Source organism: Trichomycterus rosablanca, chromosome 22 (assembly GCF_030014385.1).
Source record: "Trichomycterus rosablanca isolate fTriRos1 chromosome 22, fTriRos1.hap1, whole genome shotgun sequence".
NCBI classification, from domain to species: Eukaryota; Metazoa; Chordata; class Actinopteri; order Siluriformes; family Trichomycteridae; genus Trichomycterus; species Trichomycterus rosablanca.
In genome coordinates, this window is record NC_086009.1 from 20,405,590 (window position 1) to 20,427,311 (window position 21,722).

The 21,722-nt window shown below is 42.4% G+C and overlaps 1 protein-coding gene across 1 annotated transcript; it reads right to left on the minus strand.

The window, feature by feature from the left end:
• Positions 1 to 368: 368 nt before the first annotated feature.
• On the minus strand, positions 369 to 17,440 carry LOC134300419 (catenin beta-1-like). Its single transcript, XM_062985108.1, has 15 exons — positions 17,285 to 17,440; positions 9,833 to 9,882; positions 7,336 to 7,560; positions 6,765 to 7,257; positions 6,416 to 6,617; positions 6,196 to 6,340; positions 6,002 to 6,105; positions 4,394 to 4,732; positions 4,146 to 4,304; positions 3,936 to 4,055; positions 3,303 to 3,453; positions 2,994 to 3,115; positions 2,848 to 2,908; positions 2,236 to 2,466; positions 369 to 1,325 (listed from the first exon to the last, which is right to left on the minus strand). The coding sequence occupies exons 2-14, from the start codon at positions 9,843 to 9,845 to the stop codon at positions 2,261 to 2,263; spliced, it is 2,340 nt and encodes a 779-aa protein (XP_062841178.1). The 5' UTR covers positions 9,846 to 9,882; positions 17,285 to 17,440; the 3' UTR covers positions 369 to 1,325; positions 2,236 to 2,260.
• Positions 17,441 to 21,722: the final 4,282 nt, after the last annotated feature.

Here is a 21,722-nt window from a genome sequence, read left to right on the forward strand (position 1 = left end):
ATGGAGACTTAATAAATTTCCCAGTAAACACCCGATTTGCTTTGACAAAATTAAGAAAGTCTCAAATGTTCAAGAAGCTTTTCCAAATTTTACAACCTCAAACTGTTTAAAAGAGAATTAGGAGTAGCAGTATTCGTTTTCATTGCCATACCAGCACCAATGGCTACATTTATGGTATATAAATGGTAATAATTTATTTATTAAGCTCAAAATAACACTGTTTTAGACGACCAAGAAGCTCCTACTGGCCTGTTCTGTGAAGCGCTCAGCCAAGAATAAAAACATACAGGCTGGTTTATTTAATACACTCCCTGATTATTAAACAATGCAGATGGAATAGAAAAAACAAACAGTTTCAGGACACAAAGTGGAATAAAAGTCTTTTATTGTTCAGCTAGGTCATTATCCATGTTCCCAAAAGAAGCCGCACAGGCAAACAAACAACGACGTCGCTTCAATAGAGAGACTACCTCGAGATAGCATAGAAAAGAGAAGATCTTTGTCAGTTCGTGCCCCCCCTCCCTTCATAGTTCACCCCACACCCTTTTTGGAACAATTGTGACACAGAAAAGTGCCGCTACGGGCTTGCTTTTTTATATCTTAATGAGAATGCATATATTTCTCCCACCCCGGTACTCCCAGGTTTAACAGCTGATCGTATAAAAAAAGCTACACATCGTTACACTTTCAGTCAGATTACATAGAAACCGATAATTAGTGTTTAACACCGTTACGTGAGAAAGAGTTCAAAAAAACAAAGGAAAACGAGGCAAATCCACTACAACTTAACACTACAGGAGACATAAAAAATGGAATACAAATGAGAGAACGTGAAAAACATCATGAATACAGACTAAAGCTGAAAAGCTAGGAGTCAGTACCATAGAAACTAATCAGGTTTAAAAAAAACAAGCAGAATTTGTTTTAAAAAAAGGAAAGTGAAATAAAAACAAGGCTAAAATCTTGAGTTCCATCGTAGACCGTTCTCGAGCACTCTAAGAGCTGCCGCTCCGCTCCTAAAACCCCTCTCGACTTCCCCTCCTCCATCAGGGCAAAGTGTGCAGGGGGGGAGAAAAAAAGTCCGGAACAAAAATAAGAGGAAAAAAAGAAAAAAGGGGGTCTGGCTTCCTTTCCTCCTCCTCCTCCTCCTCGTCCTAGTAGAAAACTCCCCCGCTCCTCCAACAAGTGTGTGCATGTGTGCATGGCGTGTTTTGAGTGTGTGCATTGTGTCAGGCACTTTCCGATATGCTCGCCCACCCTCCGCAAACCTTCCGTCGCTCTTTAGGTAAAAAAAAATCACAATGCAGATTCATTCAGACAGACAGCTGCAGGAGGAAAGAACACAGAATAAATGTGCTGTAGAGGTAACCAGCATGCAATGATTTCATTTTAATAGACAATCAAGATTAAGGCATTAAAGAGGATGAGGGTCTGAATAAAGTTTGTTTGTTTGGATTGTAACGTCATGTTTTACACTTTGGTTACACTCATGACAGGATCGGTAGTTACTCGTTACACAAGATTCATCAGTTCACAAGTTTAATGTCAAACACAGTCGTGGCCAATTTAGTGTCTCCAGTTCACCTCACTTGCATGTTTTTGGACAGTGGGAGGAAACCGGAGCTCCCGGAGGAAACCCACGCAGACACAGGGAGAACATGCTAACTCCACACAGAATGGAGCCGGACCACCACACCTGGGGACCGAACACAGGACCTTCTTGCTGTGAGGCGACAGTGCTACATTTATGGTGCAATGCAATACCTAAACGCCAATATTGTCAATAAATGAAATAAAATAGCCGACGTCTGTCCGTTTGGATTTTAACGCCACATATTTGTCTTATTATACAGATAGATACTTTATTTATCCTGAGGGAAATTATTGAAAAGATTTATAATGAAAAAAACAAGAAAAAGTAACACAAACTAAAGAATAAACACCGTAGAACATGGACAAAGCTACTGGAGTGGCTGCCGCACACGACGACAGTTTATGGCATGAATGGTATCATGTTTTATGAGTCATAATTTGGGTCCATTTTATATTTCCAAATAGCTGATAAAACCTTTTATACACACTGTTCTGTTTAGACAAGAACACACAAACTAATTCATATATATTAAGTATTTAAATAGCAGCTTAGCATGAGATCCCTAATGATCCTACTGCAGGAAAAAGCACCTAACCTAGATCAAGCAAAGCAGACAGTGAACGTATCGTGCTCACACTCACCTTCACTACTTGTAGATTGTGTCCTTTAAAGGTCAGTGTCGAACCAGGCCAGCTGATTGGAGTCTGTGGGAGGAAGTCCGTCCATTAGGTCATGAGTGTGACCGAGGTCGGGAAGGCCCTCGACTGGGTAGTCTGCTCCAGGGTGGTGGCCGGCGAGCTCGTGTTCCAGAATGTCGTCCATGCCCAGGCCGTCCTGGGCGTATCCTGAATGGAAGGAGCGATAGCTGGGGTCTACAGTTACAGAGAAAGAAGACATGTATAGTCTATATATGACTCTGTGTGAGCTTTTCAGCGGTGACAGGCTTCTCACAAGACTTTGAGCCATGTCTGTTTGAATGTGCCCATACAGTCTGAAGTATTTGTATGGCTGGGCAGTGATGGTCAAGAAAACCTCAACTGATGTTCCAGTTTATTCCAAAGCTGTTCAAGGGGGGCTAAAGTCAGAGCTCTGAGCCTTATATATAACCAAAAACACTAAAAACTGACTTCTTAGTTTTATAGACATGAATTATTTTGTTATTTATCAGTGTGTCTCACATAGGGCTATAAATACTATTTCTTTTATTGTTCGTTTGGAAAACATGACTAGAACATGGCAGGATCATGGCATACCTTCTGCTCTGTATCCAACAGGCTCTCCTTGGGCTCCCAAATCCAGCCCCATATCACCAGTCTGAGAAAGAAGTAAACAAAATAATTAAACACGGCACGTCACACACATTTCCAATGACTGTGCTGAGGTCTGAGTGTTTACATACGTCGTTCCAGGCCATGGGCTCCGTTCTGAACAGGGAGCTGGTCAGTTCCACCGAGAGTCGCTTCTTGTAGTCCTGAGGTTTGTCCTCGGACATGCGGAACAGCACGGCTGCCGCATACGTAGCTAATACACAGAGAGACGGACGTGCAGAGAGATCAGACTAAACACAACGCATCGATCTGGGAGCCTTTACACTAAAAGTTGAACTTTTGTTTAGTATAAGGCTCACGTCAAAGGCTCACATCAAAGCTAGACAAGATTCAATGTGTGATCGCTCATATTATACTAAGTGAGTAATTTAAACACTCACCGACTCCCTCGTTCCTGGAGTGCAGCAGTTCGGTGAGGGGCGCTGTGGCTCCCTCTGCTTCGATCGCCTCGGCCGCCTCTTTGTCCTGAGCAAGCTCGCACAGCACGCCAGCCGCCACGCGCTGAATGTTTTCGATTGGAGAGTACAGCAGCTAGACGACACACACACACACACACAAGATGTTGCATGTTAGTACGGTCTAATATTATGATATTTATTATATTATTAGTTTAACGTCATGTTTTACACACAGTGGTTGCAACGATGACAGGACAGGTGGTTTTAATGTCAATGGACAATCTTGTGTCTCCAATTCACCTCACTTGCACGTCGCTGGACTGTGGGAGGAAACCGGAGTTCCCAGAGGAAACCCACGCAGACACGGGAACATGCAAACTACACACAGGAAGGACCTGGGAACCAAACCTAGGACCTTCTTGCTGTGTAGGGCAGTAGGTTGCCACTGTTGCACCCTGGAGCAAGGCCTTTAACCCCGTACTGTCACAGTACTGTAAGATATTTTGGTACGGTCTAATACCCTTGAATAAGGCTATGATGGTCTATGACTGACCGATCAGTACCACTAGGCTACCCACTATGGATCAAGTCAAAATAATAAAGTGTATACTGTACCTGTACAAACAGGGGGATGGTGTTGAGTCCTCGGATAACGATTCTGTTGTGCACATCTCTGGCGAGGATGTGGAGCGCGCCGGTGCAGCCCTCGACAATCTCTTCCATCCGGACTCCCTCCTGCAAGGCGCAGAGAGATCAGCGTCAACTGCGCCACAAAAAGCCGCAATCCTTTATTAAAAAAGCGAGAGCTTTTATAAAAACGCTCACCACAAACTGTTGCTGGTTGCCTCCCATGGAGGTGCGCCTCTGGGTGTCCTGGTGTGCCCTCACTAGCAGCTGGACCAATCGGGGGATGGCACCCTGCTCGCGCAGTGGTGCATGATTAGCTGGACAAAGCGCCAGGTTACGGATCAGACCGACTGTGGCCTGCGAGGACGAGAAACGAAACATCGATCGGAAACGCCCGAGCAATAAAAACACTCGAATCATCTTTCGACAGAAGAGAGTCTGCGTACCTTAATGAGAGGCCAGTGTGAGGGCGGGTGCAGCAGCTTGACCACCACAGGAAGTCCGTAGTGCAGGCGCACAGCATTCTGGGCCATCTCGGCGTCCTGGTGTCTGGAGGTGAGGTGGCGAAGGGCGCAGACGGCGGGCTCGGTGATGTCCTCGCGGTCGCCGGCTCTGAGCACGGTGCGGACGAGGGCCTCGATGCCGCCGACCTGGCACACCATCATCTTGTTCTTGTAGTTGTTGCAGGTGAGGTTGGAGAGGATGCCGGCGGCGCACGTCACCACGTTGATGTCGTCCGAGCCCAGCAGCTGCACCAGGGTGCCCAGCAGGCCTTCCATACCCTCCTAGGGTGGGGGCAAAGGGAAGCAACTGGTTTCAGTTTCACATCGACAATGTTCAGAAATCAAATATTTGAAGTGAACTATGTTAATTGATTAAGGTCTGGTTTGGAATTGGGATACCAATTTAATCCAGAGATGTTTAGGTTCCTCTAGACCAGGGGTGTCAAACTCATATTCACCGAGGGCCACATCAGCATTATTGTGGCCCTCAAAGGGCCGATTGTAACGTATCCTGCTGTGATTGCAGTCAGTTTTTCTTGGAGGCTGAATTCTGCATTTATATCGTCCTCCTTTACCACAGACACGGCCTCATAACACAAGAGACGCACCGCTTTCTCTTCCTGAAGCACAAACTTGTTTTCACTTTCATTAAATTTCCTCTTTATGCTCAATTTTCTTAATTATCTTCTTGTACATTTTAGGATCATGTGTAAATATGTGTAACATCATATACTGGTGGGATGTGTCACTTTGCAGGTCACAAAATCAGCCTGCATTTTAAAAGATGCAGTTTATTTAGGATTTTACAGTGTATTTTTAAGACAATCATTCTGCCCTCACTAATAGTTTATCCCCCTTTCTCAGCTAGACAGACAGACAGACAGACAGACAGACAGCTCCCTTCAGAATACAGTCGGTTTATTTGCTCGCCAGCTGTGTGCATCAAAATGAAGTAAAAATACAAACAATAAAAACAATAAAGAACTTAATACAGTAAAAGCACACAGCTGTAGTCAAGTGTTACATCTGGTACAATATGAGATTTGACCAAACGTAAAATAACGAGTTAAAATTGTGTGTAAAGATACTAATTGCTATAGTAACGTAACAACAGTATTTAATGACGGTAAGTTTGTAACTAAAGCGCTGTGATATACTCACTAAACATTTACTAACAACTGAGAATATAAACGCCACTACTTACAGACGATGCTTGGGTATTATATTGCAATATAATTATCTGTATTTATTTATTATTGTTTACATTACTGACTACGCTACCCTGCGTTCTTTTGCCGTAAAAGTCACATGGCTTCTTAGCGAAGGTTAAAGTTAGTTGCCATGACTACGACGTCACGTTGTCTCTTAAAGGCGCAGGAGCGCATTAAATTATAAGCGCGTCTCGTCTCTGTAACGACTCGAACCATCACAACAATCGTACAGTCGTTTAAGCTCTCCGTGAGTTCGACACACCTGCTCTAGACCAAACCTGGCCCAGATCGAACCTTCTGGATCTGTTTGGTACTTAGTATTAGAAGCGTGTGTGGGTACCTGCTTGGTGGCAGCATCAGACAGGTTCCTGAGGGTCCAGAGGCAGTTCTGCACCAATCTCTGACTGGTGTCGGTCAGGTGAAGGCCAAGAGCCTGCATGCCTCCTGTCAACAAACGACAATAATGGAAGTTAGTTACCACAACAGACCAAGAATACTTTGATCACCCGTGCGTGGGTGTACATGTAAACTCACCGGCCTCGACGATGGCGGGTTTGTTACTCGAGCAGACAGACAGCACTTTGAGGACACGGCTGGTGGTCCACAGCAACTTCTCATAGGTGTAGGTCCTCATGATGTTAACCAGGGCCTGAGGGCCGCCGCTGGCCAGGATTATCAACTAAAAACATCATTTACATGTAAATTTGAAGCACAAAATCTTGAGAAATAGAAACAGAGCAGGAACTAAACGTACTTTGCTCTCCTGGTTGCCGTAAGCCAGGATCTGTAGGCAGTCTGTGGTGATGGCGAGGAATTTGACGTTGGTCTTGTTAAGCAGGGCCACCATCTTCTGCAGGCCTCCGGCCAGACGGACAGCCATCTTGGCTCCTTCCTGGTGGAGGAGGAGGTTGTGCAGGGTGGTAATGGCGTAGAACAGGATGCTGTCCACTGGAGATCTGCCATAAACACACACACACACACACACACAGTGTTACCATCAATATTAAACGTGCTATTCATAATGCTGGTCAGTCGTGAGTTGTGAGTCCAGTCCTGCTTAATATTTGGTGCCCATTAATCACCCTAGTCCAGCTGTATCTTACCCCAACATCTTGACCAGAGCTGGGATGCCACCAGATTTGAAGATGGCCAGCAGACCCTCCCGGTGATGCGAGAGGTTGTGCAGAGTACCGGCCGTGCAGCGTGCGGTCTCCACGTCGGCCGTGTTCTGCATGGTCCTCACGATGGCCGACACCATCTGGGGGCTGCGCATGATGGCGTGGCGAGACGCCTCCTTCTTCGAAAGCTGGTGCACCATAACGGAAGCCTTGTTCACCACCACCTGGTCTTCGTCGTTGAGGAGCTTGGTGAGCTCTGGAATGGCCCTGGTGGCGAGCTCGGCGTCGTCCTGATAGTTGATGAGGTTGACCACGGCGTGCTTGAGCATCTGAGAGGGCTCGGCTAGCCGCTGTACGTTGGTGGGGTTGGCCGAGTCGAACTGGGTGGACGGGATCTGCATTCCCTCGTCCAGGGTCTCGGGGAACATGGCGGCACGGACACGCTGGGCACGCGTCATGGCGTACTGCCCGTCCATGTCTAGTGGAAGAGAGAACGGCATTAGAATTTCGAACGAGAAAGCTTAGAGTAATAAGAAGATTAGAGCAGATCTCTTACCGGCAACATGCTCGGGTGTGAACGGCTGGCTGAATCCTTGCTCCCATTCGAAGAGCACTTGGTTGTCCAGCTCCTCATCTTCAGGGTTGCCCTTGCCAGACAGAGAGGGTGCTGTGGTGGTGGCGCCGGAGTGGATACCAGAGTCCAGGTACGACTGCTGTTGCCAGTGGCTCACTGCAGCTTTACGGTCCTGCTCCATCGCCATGTCCAGCTCCATCAGATCAGCTACACAGATAAGGGATGAGACATTAGTTTTGGACGCTCGTTATGATTATTTTTGCGATCACTTTTTTGTAATCACTGCATTTTAAGCGCTGTGTTTTAATCTGTGTGGAATGATGTGGATATTTTACATCAGGTTCCAGGATAATGCTAAAACGTTCATCCTACAGATGTTTACCTGCTTATAACTACACTGACATCGTGAGGCAGAGCGTGAAGGTAAAGGCCGTCTTCACAATGTTTGTTTGTTTTTGTTTATTGCCATTCCAGCTCAGTATGGCTATGTACATGGCATTTTACGAGTGAATTAAAAAAAAAAAATATATATATATATATATATAAAAAATAAGTGGTAGGTTTAATTTAGTTTAAAATTGTTGTATTATATTTGATTTTTGATTTGTAGATGATTCAAGAAATTTAGTATTTTTTGTGGATTGTTATGTTGAAAAAGATCTTTCATGTTAGTGTCTTTGTAGTATATTTTCCTGCTATTGTCAATAGCTTGACATTCTGTCAGTATATGTTTTATTGATAATTGTGTTTGACAGTACTGGCAATTTGGTGCCTCTTCCCTCAGTAGTAGGTGTCTGTGCATCAGTGCTGAATGTCCTATACGGCATCTTGTTAGAACTGTTTGATCATGTCTTTTCGATGGATAACGAGTTGGGGTACTGTTAAGTTGTGGTCTTATTTCATAGAGTTTGTTTGCTGTGTTGCTATCCCATTCTTCTTGCCATATGTTTTTACAAAGTGTTCGAATTATATAGAAGGCATCAGTGGGTGGAACATAACACCAGGTAATTTGTTTTTCAGCAGCTTTTTTTGCCAGGTTATCTGCTTTTTCATTTCCTTGAATATCGCAGTGGCTGGGGATCCAGCAGTATGTCCATCTTTACAAGCGTTACCAAAAATTGCTGACTAGTTCTAATGACCCGTTTGCTACATTGCATAAAGATTTGTAATATTTTTAATATTACCTAGATGGCCGATGTCCTTCTAGTAGCAAACAGGCTTTTGTTCTCCAAATTCTGGAGAACTCAGCTCCAGTATTAACCTTGTTTTGGTATTATGGCAGTTCATTTTACCCAGCTTGTGTCTTCCAAGTTCTGTTTGCATTTGTGAGCCTTACGATTGGAGTGGAGTTGGGGTTTTTGAGGAACTACTAACAATATTAACAGATGTAAACAAGTCTGCTTAGAGCTGATATATAATAAGACCCCCCCCCCCCCACCCAATCTTCTAAATTGATATATGCGCCTTGATCACCTTGTTTCAACGACACGTTTAACGTCGCCTACAAACATTCATGGTAACCGCTTTGTTTTATTAGGCTTTTAAGGTCATGTTTTACACACTTTGGTTGCACGTTCATGACGGGAACAGTTGTCACTTATTACACAAGGTTTATCAGTTCACAAGGCTATATCGAACAATATAGTATCTCCAATTCACCTCACTTGCACGTCTTTGGACTATCATGATCCAGGATAAGGCCAAAACGTTCATGCTACGGATGCTCATCATAGAACAACTGTCTTTATAACTAGTCCGCATTTTTGGGTAATGCTTGTAATGAGCCGTTTGCTACATTTCATACAGATGGCATAAAATAAAAGACAATATTTAATATTAGATAGATGGTCAATGTTCTAGTAGCAGACAGGGTTTATTTTTTCCAATTTTGGAGAACCTGGATTCAGGATTAACCCGTCTTAACTCTTTTGGTTTTATAATAGTTCATTTTATATAGTAGTAATATGTTTGCATTTGTGAGTCTTAAGATTGGAGTGGAGATCAGGGTCTTTGGGGAACTATTAACAATATTAACAGATGTAAACAGGTCTGTTTAGAGCGGATATATAATAGGATCCCCCCAATCTTCTAAATTATATACGTGCCGTGATTGTTTTGCCGACTCCTACAGATATTTATGGTAATTGTTATAAAAGATACAGAGAATATTGGCAACTGATTCAAATAAAGCACTTCCTGATAAACCGAGTACCTATTTACCATCAAGCTTTGCGAAAGATTATTTATAATTGCTTCAGAACGGCCAGATTTAGTCTGACTGGGAAAACCGGGACCTTTTAACAAGTCTGGACGCGTTCCGCCCAGGTTTCAGTCGACGTGTGTGGCACCGCTGGGTGTGTTTGTTTGCAGTGGGGGAAGGCGAGTCGAGGTTCCGGGGCCGTTCATTACCACGAGAAACCGTTCATTTACCCTCCGACTACACTTAGATTCCACAGGAGAGCAGAGTAAATATACGTACACTGGGTAGCCATCGTGGTGCCGAGCCCTCAGTCCGAACTTCTTCCGAATCTGCGGGGAACAAAGAGAGACACCCGTGAGCGTAAAGCAGGACGTTGAGCAAAACAAAAGCGGCCTCAGTGCGACTTGGCAAAGTCGTGCGAGAGGACATGTGATACCGGCTCTCGCAAACAGCCTGAAATACGATCTGCTCTTTTTCTTTCTTTCAACTCGCCATTTCTTTCAGACAACAGCTGTCTGTATGAGTGAGGGGGCTGGAATCATACAGCGCTTCAAGCTGAGAGTGCGTTCTCAGGGAAACTCCCAGCATTGAGGCAGCTGTAACACACACACACACACACACACAGTGAGTCACGTTGGCGCTGCCCGTAAAAACATTCCTGGGGGTTAGTCAGCTTCATTCATCAAGATGAAACTACTCCGACCAACGCAACAGAGGAAACCAAGCTAATTGAAAATAAATAGCCCCGAGACAGACACTGATTAAAACCAGTTTTATTTGGGACGTTTAATGGGGCGGCACACTAGTCAGCCTATTTATAGCATTTTAACCACTTTCCCCAGCCCAAATTACAAACCCTGAAGTTATAGCATGATACCAGCACCTCGCAGCAATGGTGCCGACTCACAACAAGCAAGTCACGCGATCTCGAACGCGATCCGATCCGTCTCCGTCCGTGTACGTCCTGCGTGTTTAAACATCACACACACACACAGGATAAAACGTAAAAACCCAGCGATTCGGGTCGATAACACTCACGAGGACATCTTCAGCATCCCTCACACACACACCTGAGAACGATGTGACCACGCACACAAACAACATTCCATCGTCCATTAAAAAGCCGACCGGGTCACAACTTGTGACAGAACGCGAGACAAACTGCAAGTGTTCCGGCAGTGCAGAACACTAAACTCTGTCTGTGTGAACACAGCTAAGCCAAGCACATCAACAACGTAATATTTTTACGCTGGCCTAAGCACAGATAGACCTCCATGGACTGTAAATGACTTATAATACCTCATCCGATGACCATGTGCCATGTTCTAAACCCAGTTTATAGAGGTTTTAAATCTCATCGGCCGACCAGCCGTCTACAAGAACGTGAGTGGATACGTCTAACAGGGGGATGGCCGGAACCCTGCAATGAATCGGCACCCTGTCCAGAACTCTCCTGCCTTGTGTCCTGTAATTGATAAATGAAAAAAATTCCAGTGCGTTTGACCATTCTGGACATAGAACTCTATACGAGACTGAATTTACAATAACCTAATGAGGTCTGGTCATTTCTATAACCAGATTAAAAAGGTTAATACTTTATTATTTGTATCAGGAATACTACATAAAAAAAAACAACTTAACTTGAACCACTTGACATTTCTGAGCACAAACTTCCTGAAAGTGTTGGACGCGCTGAAGGGCTGTTTAGTCCAATAGGAAAAAAACCAAAAGCAAAAATGAAAGAAATAGGGACGTCAACGGTAACAGACGTAGGTGTGATGAAACTGATAAGAGCAAACAAAACCGTGATTAAATCCTTGATGAAAATGTCCAAATACGGGTTAAAAATGACTAGTAACCATGTTAGGAGATATTGGGGAGAAAAGGCCATTTAAATACTGAGGCGGGTGGCATGTAACCCCCATCCCAGTCCCTACACCCCTGATAGTAGCTCTTATGTATGAATGCATGCTTACCTGCAGTTGTTTTTGCACCAGGCCGTATATGTGCTGAACGACAGACGCTCGGGTCCGGTAAACTAACATGGACCTCGGTGCTCCTGCGGGATGTCAGGGGAAGTGGACAAACCCAGAAGAACGGAAATCAGAGTTTGGTACGGCTTCCTGAGCTCAATCAGTGGGAGAGGAAGGTTAAAAAGTGAACGCCTTGAGCGTTTCTGCACGTTGAGGTTTGTTTCTTGTAGCTCTTTTCTATACGTAAAGCTCAAAAGCATGTCCTGAATAAACCTGCCCTAGAGATGGTCATTCCTTTATAGCATAATTCAGGATTAACTGTTAAACCGATTGGAGAAGCAGCACACGAGGGGCGCAGATACGGTGAAATAGCACGGCGACTTTGCCTATAAGCATCACTCCACATTACAGGTGTGATAAATGTTAATTAGGTGCATTAATGAATATCGGGGGACGACGAAGAAGAGGATAAAAGCCTAAAAAAAATACTGAAAACCAGCCAGGTATATCAGGAAACCATGGAGCAGCATTCTGAACCGTTTTAGACGCCACAGTCATCCACCGTTACACTGAATATCAACAAACCATGATTAGATTGTGCGATATTGATTGTTGGTTGATTAGTTTTAGCTCCGTACCGACACGCTGGGGTCATTTATACGGCAATACTCAAGCTGCTCCTTCACTTTGTGACATTTAAAACGAATTATAAAAGATGCTTTATAACTGATTGTTAGTCTCTTTACATCGATGGCAGGTTGGAGCATCTTCCCTGGTGAGGAGATGCTTGATTGTGCGATATAGCTTAATATCTAATACAATAATGCGTACTCCTTGATGCTGTGCTCATTTCCAAACGCTGCTTAATCGTTTATTAAAGTTGGTGTGCACAAATCAACCTGGACCTCAGACTTTACAGGATATAAGAGTCCTCTAAACACAAGCACTGATTTTCTAAAACCTGCAACCAAAGACCAAGAACCCCCTACCTACCCCCTTACACGAAGCTCAGGCACACTGCATTATCAATTAAGGAATCCCAAAGTGCAATGCAGGAGGTCAGTGTCCAACTGTGTATACAATATTATTATAAACCTTAGCAGTAATGCAAGTTCATAGATAACAGACAGACACACACACAAATACATACACAGCAGATCTGATCCAGATAGCAGAATTGGCACGGTTTTATTGCCGGATGCTCTTTTTATTCAGGCTTAGGACTGGCACTGTAAGCACACTGAGAAGCGCAGCTGCCACAGGCTCGGGCGTGTTGGACGTCCTGCCCAGACGTTAGCCAATCATTCGAACCCTAGATCTTAGAGGTAGTGGGGTAGCTTACTTTACCAGTGTGCTTCCTGCAGGTATAGAAGAGCTAAACTACAACATTTACCTGGGTATGAGAAACTAAACCATTCCTGACAGATTCAGGTCAGCACATGTAGGCAAGTCCTTCTGTCACACACACTTTCCGTTCATCGCTAGCCATAAACATCTAGGAACCTTAAAGTATTTTATCCTCCACCAGGCTTAAATAAAGCCGTGCGCAGCTATTCCTGAGGAAAAAGAGCTCCTTTCATTCAGGTAATTACAGGAACCCACATTTAGGAAAACATCCTGCAGTCGGCGTCGCGCATTCCTGGGCCTATTTTGTACGTGCGCGCTTGTGTGTCTGCCAGGGAGGTACAGTACGACTCTTTAAACGTCTGCCTACGCCAAAGCAGACAGAAAGCTTCTAACGGGAGGAGGGAAAGTGCAGTCCTGTGAAGTTGTGCCAAACTTAATAAATTAGGCTTCTTTATTGGGACGGGAGGGGGGGGGGAGGCGTGCAAAAACGCGTCGAGATCAAACACGGGGCAGCTGCGGAAGCTTATGAATACAGACGTTTATTCATAACGACTGTTCTGATCCGATCGGATGAAAAGTCAAACATTAAGCTTCTAACTCCAACCTTAGCACATGAACGAAGCCACAGAGACACTCGAGGCTGTTTTTACGCTTTTTAAAATGTGATCGTTTGTTTATACACAGACTGTGTGGACACAATGTCCACACGAAGCCGGAAATGCAAGAGATCTACGCAAAGTGGAAGGTAAAAATGCCGACGCCTGATTAGATCGCATCGGACACTTTGCTTTGTGCTGTAAACTCATTTCCTTGTCAAAGCAGCTCCTTCACTGACCATGTAATGACCACTTAGAACCAAAAGAAACACACGTTAGGCCAAGAGCACCATTCGATGCACAAACACTTAAGCAAATCGTATGCATGCTGTTCGTTTGAAGAAACGTGGACCCTTATTTCTGGATCCCAGCGATGCACCCAAACGTACAACGAGACCTGAAGAAAAGACTCGGTTACTCTAAACCGAGTGCTCTGATCCCTCCAAATTGCCATACACAACACACAAACATGCACAGGTTTTAAATCCAGCAGTTGTTTTAATAAAGACACTGACATTAGAGTTTTATTCACTGGAAAAATAATAATAATAAAGCGCTTTTAAAAAAAAAAAAAAAAAGAGCGCACCAGAGGCACCACCCTCATCCAGATGGAACCGATTTAGAAGCCGAATCATCAAAGCGAACGCAGGAGCGAGACTAATTCGCCCTCCTTCGTGTCTTCATTAACTCCACTTCACTGTGCCCAAGAAACGGTTCCCAGCACTCCTGATTAGACGAGCTGAACACGGAGGAGGGATCGGACCACACGTTGCTTTAATTATCCAATCACGGAAACACAAAACGCTCCGGTAGCACGCGAGCCTTTACGGCCGGCCACTGACGAGGACTACGAGCGCTCCGCTTAATCTTTCCAGTGTGGTTTCGGTGAAACCGGAGTTCTGGGGCACACATGGGTACTCAAATTGCTTTTGATGTAAGAAAGACTCATTAACAGTGAATAACGTTACTAGGTGCTAACTTGTAGAGATTGTTGTTGTTTTTCCCCCATGAAGGTTCAGGCAGCGTCCCAAAACACAACTTTCACATCTATAAGAACACACCTCAAGCATTTAAACAAAGAGTACAATACTAGAGAATTAGACGTCATCTAGGACAGGGCCGGCGTGTGTTTACATTAGCATGTCCGGACTGGTAAAGCTTAACTAGCTGCTTGGAACTGTGGTAAACCTTTAAGTAAATAAAATGAACTGATATTGTAGCACAGTTCAGAGGTTTTTCAGAGAGAAATTACAAGAAAAGGCCGTTACCAAACCAGATTTGCATACAAAAACAAGTTCTCAAACCAGTACCAATTAAACATACTATTTAATTATCAAGTAAGTGATTTAGGACACAGCACACACCTTCTAGTATCCACACCCACCTCATGTAATAAACATATAACCTTTATCAAGCGCGTGACTAACAGTTACACAACACCCTTACATACCCTACAGCGGAGCTTTATCTAATCTTCCTATCGTTATCCAGTTTCCTGTCTGGGTGTAAATCAGATACTCGACACCGTTCGTGCTAATTACTCACGGGTTCGGAATTTAAAATAATTGCTCTGCAGCTTCAAGTCCAAGCACACGAGCACTTGGTGACAAAAGGACGGTAAAATCGATCTGTATCAGGGGTTTTAAGGGTGTCGAAGCAAACTTACAGCAGTTCAACAATCTTTTAAGTAATCACAGCTACTTATTAAGCTTCCAACACTGAAATCTGACTGCTGATGCATTTATATATTTAAAACACACACAAACACTGGGTTTTAATATTTACTAGTTGTACCTGTTAGGAAAAGTTTAGACAACTAACGCACTTCATTTGAGGGGGACTGAAGGGGACTTCCCTCGAGTGCTCGAGATGTTTTTCTCGCCTCTGTCGTCCGCCTGCATTTTCCGAGCTGTAGCGTAAAGGAAAACGGATGCAGTGTTTCGGTGCAGCTGACGAAACCCCACTACCACCGCCGCCGCTGCCTTCCAACAAGACTACACAGAGTTCACTGTCTAAGAAATAAATAAATAAAAACACTCTGGGGCAGTTTATAAAATCTCATCTGTTCGTTCTGTTGCACTGAGGAGTTTTCTGCTTCCGGCTCCAAGACAAAAGGTTTAAACCCCAGTCAGAGAAACTTCAGTCAATCCAGGTTTATAACGGCAGAAAAACAAAAAAGGGGTTTAACAGGAAGATTTAAACAGAATGTTAGGAGGGAACTTTATACATTTTTCTTACAACAACCTTTAAAAGAAAACTTAAATGGTGAAGTCTTACTCAATTTGATCTGAAGCCTGGTATTTATGTTTAGATTGATTACAAACTTTTTGTACTTTTTAGCTAAATGAAAAAGTGAGGAAATGATGGGAGTGCATAAATGGAGGACAATGAGCATGCAGACTATGCAGCATTTGCACAAATACAGTATTTAATATTTATAAATGCACATTTCTTACTTTTTTTTAATCTTTAAGACGAAATAATGTGTGATTTCTTTACTTGCCATATTTTCTTTACTGCTGCTATTACCTCTATTAGAGAGATGCCATACAAAATTTCATTGTACCTGTGTAGAGTGACAATAAAGATTCTATTCTAATTTGTGTTGGAGTTTCACCATCCAAACAAGTTTGTATTTTTAAAGTAATGTATTCGTCCAGTACAGATATTTGTACCAAATTTCCACTCACTGCTTTACTTCAATATCTTCCCCATGGAAATTTGGAATAGTTCTACAGCTGTTCCACACTTGTTCACAGTATAACTTGAAGGATCCATCTGTATAGATAAATATGCAATACCAGGTATCTACACAGAGCTGTTTAGCAATAGAGAACTGTGTTTTTATTCGTGAGCATGATTCGTAATGTAGAATTTGACTCAAGGTAATGCAAATAATGCAATTAACATGACTGCTTACAAAATATGCAGAATTAAAGGGAGCACTTTGCGTTCTACTGTGTTAACTGCACATCACTTTTTGATTCATATTAATTCACATAGGACATGTTTTGTATGCTCAAGAAAATCAAGCTTTATCAAGACATCAAGGTTTTGTTGAATTTCCTGCTTGAATGGAGATAAAAATTGTGCTTCTCAGTTGATGTTTACGCTGTTTCAAAGGGTATAAATTATTGGTTTGTCCAGTTCTTTTTTCCCTTTATTTACAGTACTATTAAAGCAGGAGGTTTAATACATTATTTACATGCAAGTTTAACTTCTTATTCATTTATGATTTAGTATCTGAATCAAATCTAAATATTACATTTAGCCACACAAGTATCCAAAAGTGGATATGGTACTATATTATTATTATTAATATCTTTACAGACTCCTAAGGCTATATAAATCCATATATAGGGGTTTAAAATTATACAAACTGGAAGAAAACAGTCAGTAAGCTGGGCAACTGATTTATCCTACCCGTTTTCAGACACAACCCGCCTACCACAAAATGATTGGCTTATAGAGACAGATCTGAACTGTGATTGGTTAAACTCCTAATCTGAAGTAGCAAATCAAAACGAGGCTTAGAGAATTGGTCGGAAAACGAGTGTGGAAAAAAATAACATAATTAGACGATTCCGTCCCAAAGCTAAACCATAAACACACAGCCAGCGAAATGTTTTGCATACATTTTCCTAAACGTAACCAACAGGAATTCGGTTAGAAATGCAAAACTAAACGAGGCGAACGACTACAGCTGCAGCGTGTAACGTTAATCAACGACTCGAACCAAAAGTACTAGTTAGAAAAACTCCACCGCTCCGATGATGAACAGAAGAAACGTGTAAACTCACAAATTACACACTCACCTAATCAAAACGGAAAATCCGTTTTGTTTGACTTCTTTTAGCGGAAGAAAGAAGCCGGTTTTCGGTATCCAAAACTGGAATGCAATCAGCCGTGGGAGCCGGTAAAGCCTCAGCGACTCCCGCACTACTCGAACTGGAGCCTTAAAATGGCGACCCGTCACTAACCGATCCGCGTCGCCCCTGCCCGATATATACTGCGCATGCGCAAACATTCAGGGCTGTTCCAATTCCTCACCACGTTCCCTAGGTAGTGCACTACGTCTTACTTAGAAATATTCTTTAGAATCTCACCTGAGGATTTGATTCGTAACACTTAGCGGAATTATATCATCTTTTTCACCTGCCTTGCCTTTTGTGAGAGTATAAATTTTGTCGCATAGCATATAAAAACATTCCAACTAAGTAGTGAATGAGGACTGGAGCTCCAATTCAGGCGATGCGTTTTTGTGTACCCTGCCGCCTACGAGAAACTAAACCCCAAACTTTCTGAGATGATTCTACTAATTCGTTTGTTTTTAAAAAATATAAAAGATTGTTTTATGATTATTAATGAATTATTTATGACAACCACGTTTCCAAATCAGGCTTCATTCAAACAAGTATCTGATTAAGCGACATGCGCGGAGGAATACTGCACATGGATGTTGTTGGGATGAGGTTCATCAACATTCATTACTAAGGAATGTGGCTTCGTCCCAAATCACACACTTGAGAACAAAGTAGTGTGGATACAAACGGTCAATAGTGCACTAATTTAATATACTGTTTAATAAACGAGGAGAGTAGAACGCAGCCTGTGAAAGTGTTTTTTTGTAAATAAGCTACACAATATCACTGCACGAAATCAACTTAGAACGTTATTTATAACTTCCCAGTTGTTAAAAACGACTAACTTAGTTCTAGTGTGTACTTAGATCAGCAATCATCCATCTTACAGCTCATGTATGTTATGAAACTCCTGGATCTGCTGTGTCAAAAATATATACACACGTTGGAAATATTTAGTTATTTCCTAGATATTTTACATTGATCAGTTGAGTATCAGTACAATAACAAATATTTTCAGTATACAGTAGTTTCAGTCAAGACTTGACTTGAATTGAAATCCAAAAATCCTCAAATTATGCTCAACTTAAAGCCCAAAAGCTTACAACATCATTTCTGAAGGGTGTGTTTTGGGTCACTGTTTTGCTGGAACATTTGAAAGAATCTAAGATTTAAGAATTTTAGGGTAAACGTTATATTTGGTCCACTTTCTGCAATGCGCCAATTCCTTACAAATGACCCAGGGCACAATACTATTAACACCAGGCTTAACAATAAGAACAGTGTTGTTGGGCTTGAATGCCTCACCATTGTCCTCCATAAATATTGACCAGTGCACCTTTCATATGCATTATCTCATCGTTAAAGGTGCCATGTTTGTGTTTGAGGAATGCAGCGCTCTTGAATGCGTGTCTATAACATGACTGACAGGCTTTGTTTTACTCCAAGTATTTGATTTATATGTAAAAATTGTAACTAAACAATATAGATCAGTGCATCTTTAAAGCATCCTGTGTTTCAGTCTGCCTCAGCAACTGTGTGTTTAATTAGGTTAACCTCGCTCACTTCAGCATATTCAGCAGTCAGCAGCAGTGTGAACTGAGCATGAGTCACACAAGGAAACCCTTGTTAGCCATTAAAGCCTGAGCTCTCTGTTTTCCTGCAGAGCCATGAAGACCTTAAATTGTACCTAATAATGTCTAGAAATTCCTGTAATTAATTAAAAGGAAGAATTTTACAAGCACTTTCAGTCTTTCTGATTTTCTTAGCACATACAAACTCAAAATAAAACAGTCTAACATGCACATACACTATTTGACCAACCATCTGCAGGCACCTGATCATAAACCTCCTTGAGATTCCTTTCCAAATCCTGAGCATTATATAATAAAGTTGCACCCAGTGGGCATAACTGTGTTTACTTCTCTAAAAAGGGTGTATCTGTAGGAATGTGTGCCTATTCAGTCAAAAGAACATTTGTGAGGTCAGGCATTGATATTGGATGAGTAGGCCTGGCTCATAGTCAATGTTTAATAGGGTTGAGGTCAGGGCTCTGTGCAGGTCAGTGAAGTTCCTTTATCACTTATGTCAAACCATGTCTTTTTAGAGCTCACTTTGTCAACATCAGCAGTCATGTTGGACCTGGCTAGGGCCTTTCCCCAGTCTGAACATCCCCCCAAAAAACATGGAGGAGACTTATGTAATTATTACATTTATAGTTTATTGTTAAAAACATCTAAAGACAACAGTTAGATATAAACCATGTGGTCAGCAATGCTGAACTGCTGAGCAACCACAGCCTGTCATTTAAATCAGATGATCTGAATCCACACTGGGCTCTAATGATTCCAAACTAAGTTTTTTAAACTGCACTGCTGAGTAATTACAAGGTTTCTATAAAGCTGAGCTATGCAAACGCTAATGGTTGTTCTTTTTGATCTATTCATTTTATGGAGCATCTGTAAGTGTCATATTTCTCTAATGATAAAGGAACAACTGCGCACAAAACCCTTTACTCTCTCAAACTCATTATTTCAACAACATTAATTACCTCTCCTGAGTCCTCCATAAATTTGAGGTACAGTATGCGATTGGAGTTTGGGAGGGGGGAAGAGAGTACCCATTCATTCACCCGCCACATCTATACATCCATCCATACACACACAGCCAGATCGATTTATTCACCAACCTTAATCTATCAATCTATCTACCCAGTGCAGGCATCCACCCACCAAGATACTAAAAATAAACTCTTTTACTGTGCAAGTCTAAAGTTTTAACTGGTAGTGCTCACACACACACACACACACACACACACACAGAGACAAACACACAATTTCTACTCTCATATCACATAGCTGTGAAACCTGCAGGCTTGTTTTTTTTTTCCAGAAATGTGCCATTAATCCGGATCCTGCACAGCGAATACTGAACACACTGCAGATAGAAACGCCGGCTTTATCTCACACTGCATAAAGTGAATATGGATTAAAAACAGCGGGGGGTACAGCTGCACCAGTCATTAGCATGCATGTAGGCACATATTCACATACAGAAGACCTGTCAAAACAAAAACAACCATGTAGACATCTCACAAATGTACTGTTTCTCTCTACCAGGCAGTAGAGAGTGAGATGATCCTTCTTTTACACTTACACTGCAAAAATGATTATTTATTCATTAGTTCTGAGTGACCACTTCATCCTTAACAGGGTTGTGGTGGGTCCACCATGATGCCATTACAGACACATGGACGCAAGGCAAGAATACACCCCAAACAGAAAGTTAATCTGTCAACCTAGTTACTCACAAATAAAGGCCATTTACAGTAGCCAGTTAACCCAATGGCATGTTTCTGAAGTCTATCACATCTTTACTCTTTTACATTGCTGTAAAATGTATTTAGCCCTAACCCCCTTTTTACATAAACAAAGGTCACAATATTAAAACTGGAGCCTTTTTTCAGTCAAATATTTTCCTAATAAAGACCAAAACAGAAAATTATTCAGTCAGAATTTCACAAGTATTTATCCCCTTATCTTACTATGTGGTAGAGCAGATACTGCTACTAATCTCAATTAATTTAGCATTTTGATATTCATTGGAGAATTTAAAGGTAGAAATATTTTCCAATACTGCCCACACACTGAACACAAACGAATTTATTCATCTATAGTAAACACTGATGGATAGAGATAAAGATGTGGTGGGTCCAAAGCCACCTAAATACACAGCCTGAACGGAAGAAATACACCCAGGGAACATCATCACAGAAGATCAATCCAAACTCTCACACCAGAACAGCCAATCCACATACTGGCATGTTTGTCAGGAAGGTTGAAGTTACCCAGGATATAAACCTGCAGGCACAAACAGGATAGAACATTTACACACTGATTTTACTCCATCGGTTTTGCATACCAAGAAGAAAGTAATTAAAACTATTTTAAATTAATATTTCACATATATTATTATGTGTACACAGTGGTACAGCTGGTAGGGTGGTGCACAGCGACCTGCGTCCTAAGGACCAAGGTTCAATCCTTGGCTTTATTTGTATGTGGGTGTTACATGCTCTCGAGCTTGAAATCATCCCTAGGTAAGAGTCTGTACGAGAATGGGTGTGTGAGGCCCTGTTGTGTATTCTGGCATGGAACCCAGAGCTTCCTGGTGGCGCCGGACCCATCACAACCCTGAGCAGGTTGTAGTCAGTTAATATGAATGCTTTCGCAAGCAATGCTGCCACCTGGTGGCCAGCTACTATTATAGTTTTGATAGTATTATAAGAGTGTATATACAGTAAGTTTATTCGCTTTATTGAAAAAATAAAAAAATGTCCCAGTACTTTATTTATATAGTGTATACATCCAATCTTATCCACTCATTCAAACAA

Coding starts and splice junctions, on each gene's coding strand:
- LOC134300419 (XM_062985108.1), bottom strand. Junction 6,106..6,195: donor ACCCGCCATCGTCGAGGCCG/GTGAGTTTACAT, acceptor GTTTGTTGACAG/GAGGCATGCAGGCTCTTGGC. Junction 4,056..4,145: donor GCAACCAGCAACAGTTTGTG/GTGAGCGTTTTT, acceptor TGCGCCTTGCAG/GAGGGAGTCCGGATGGAAGA.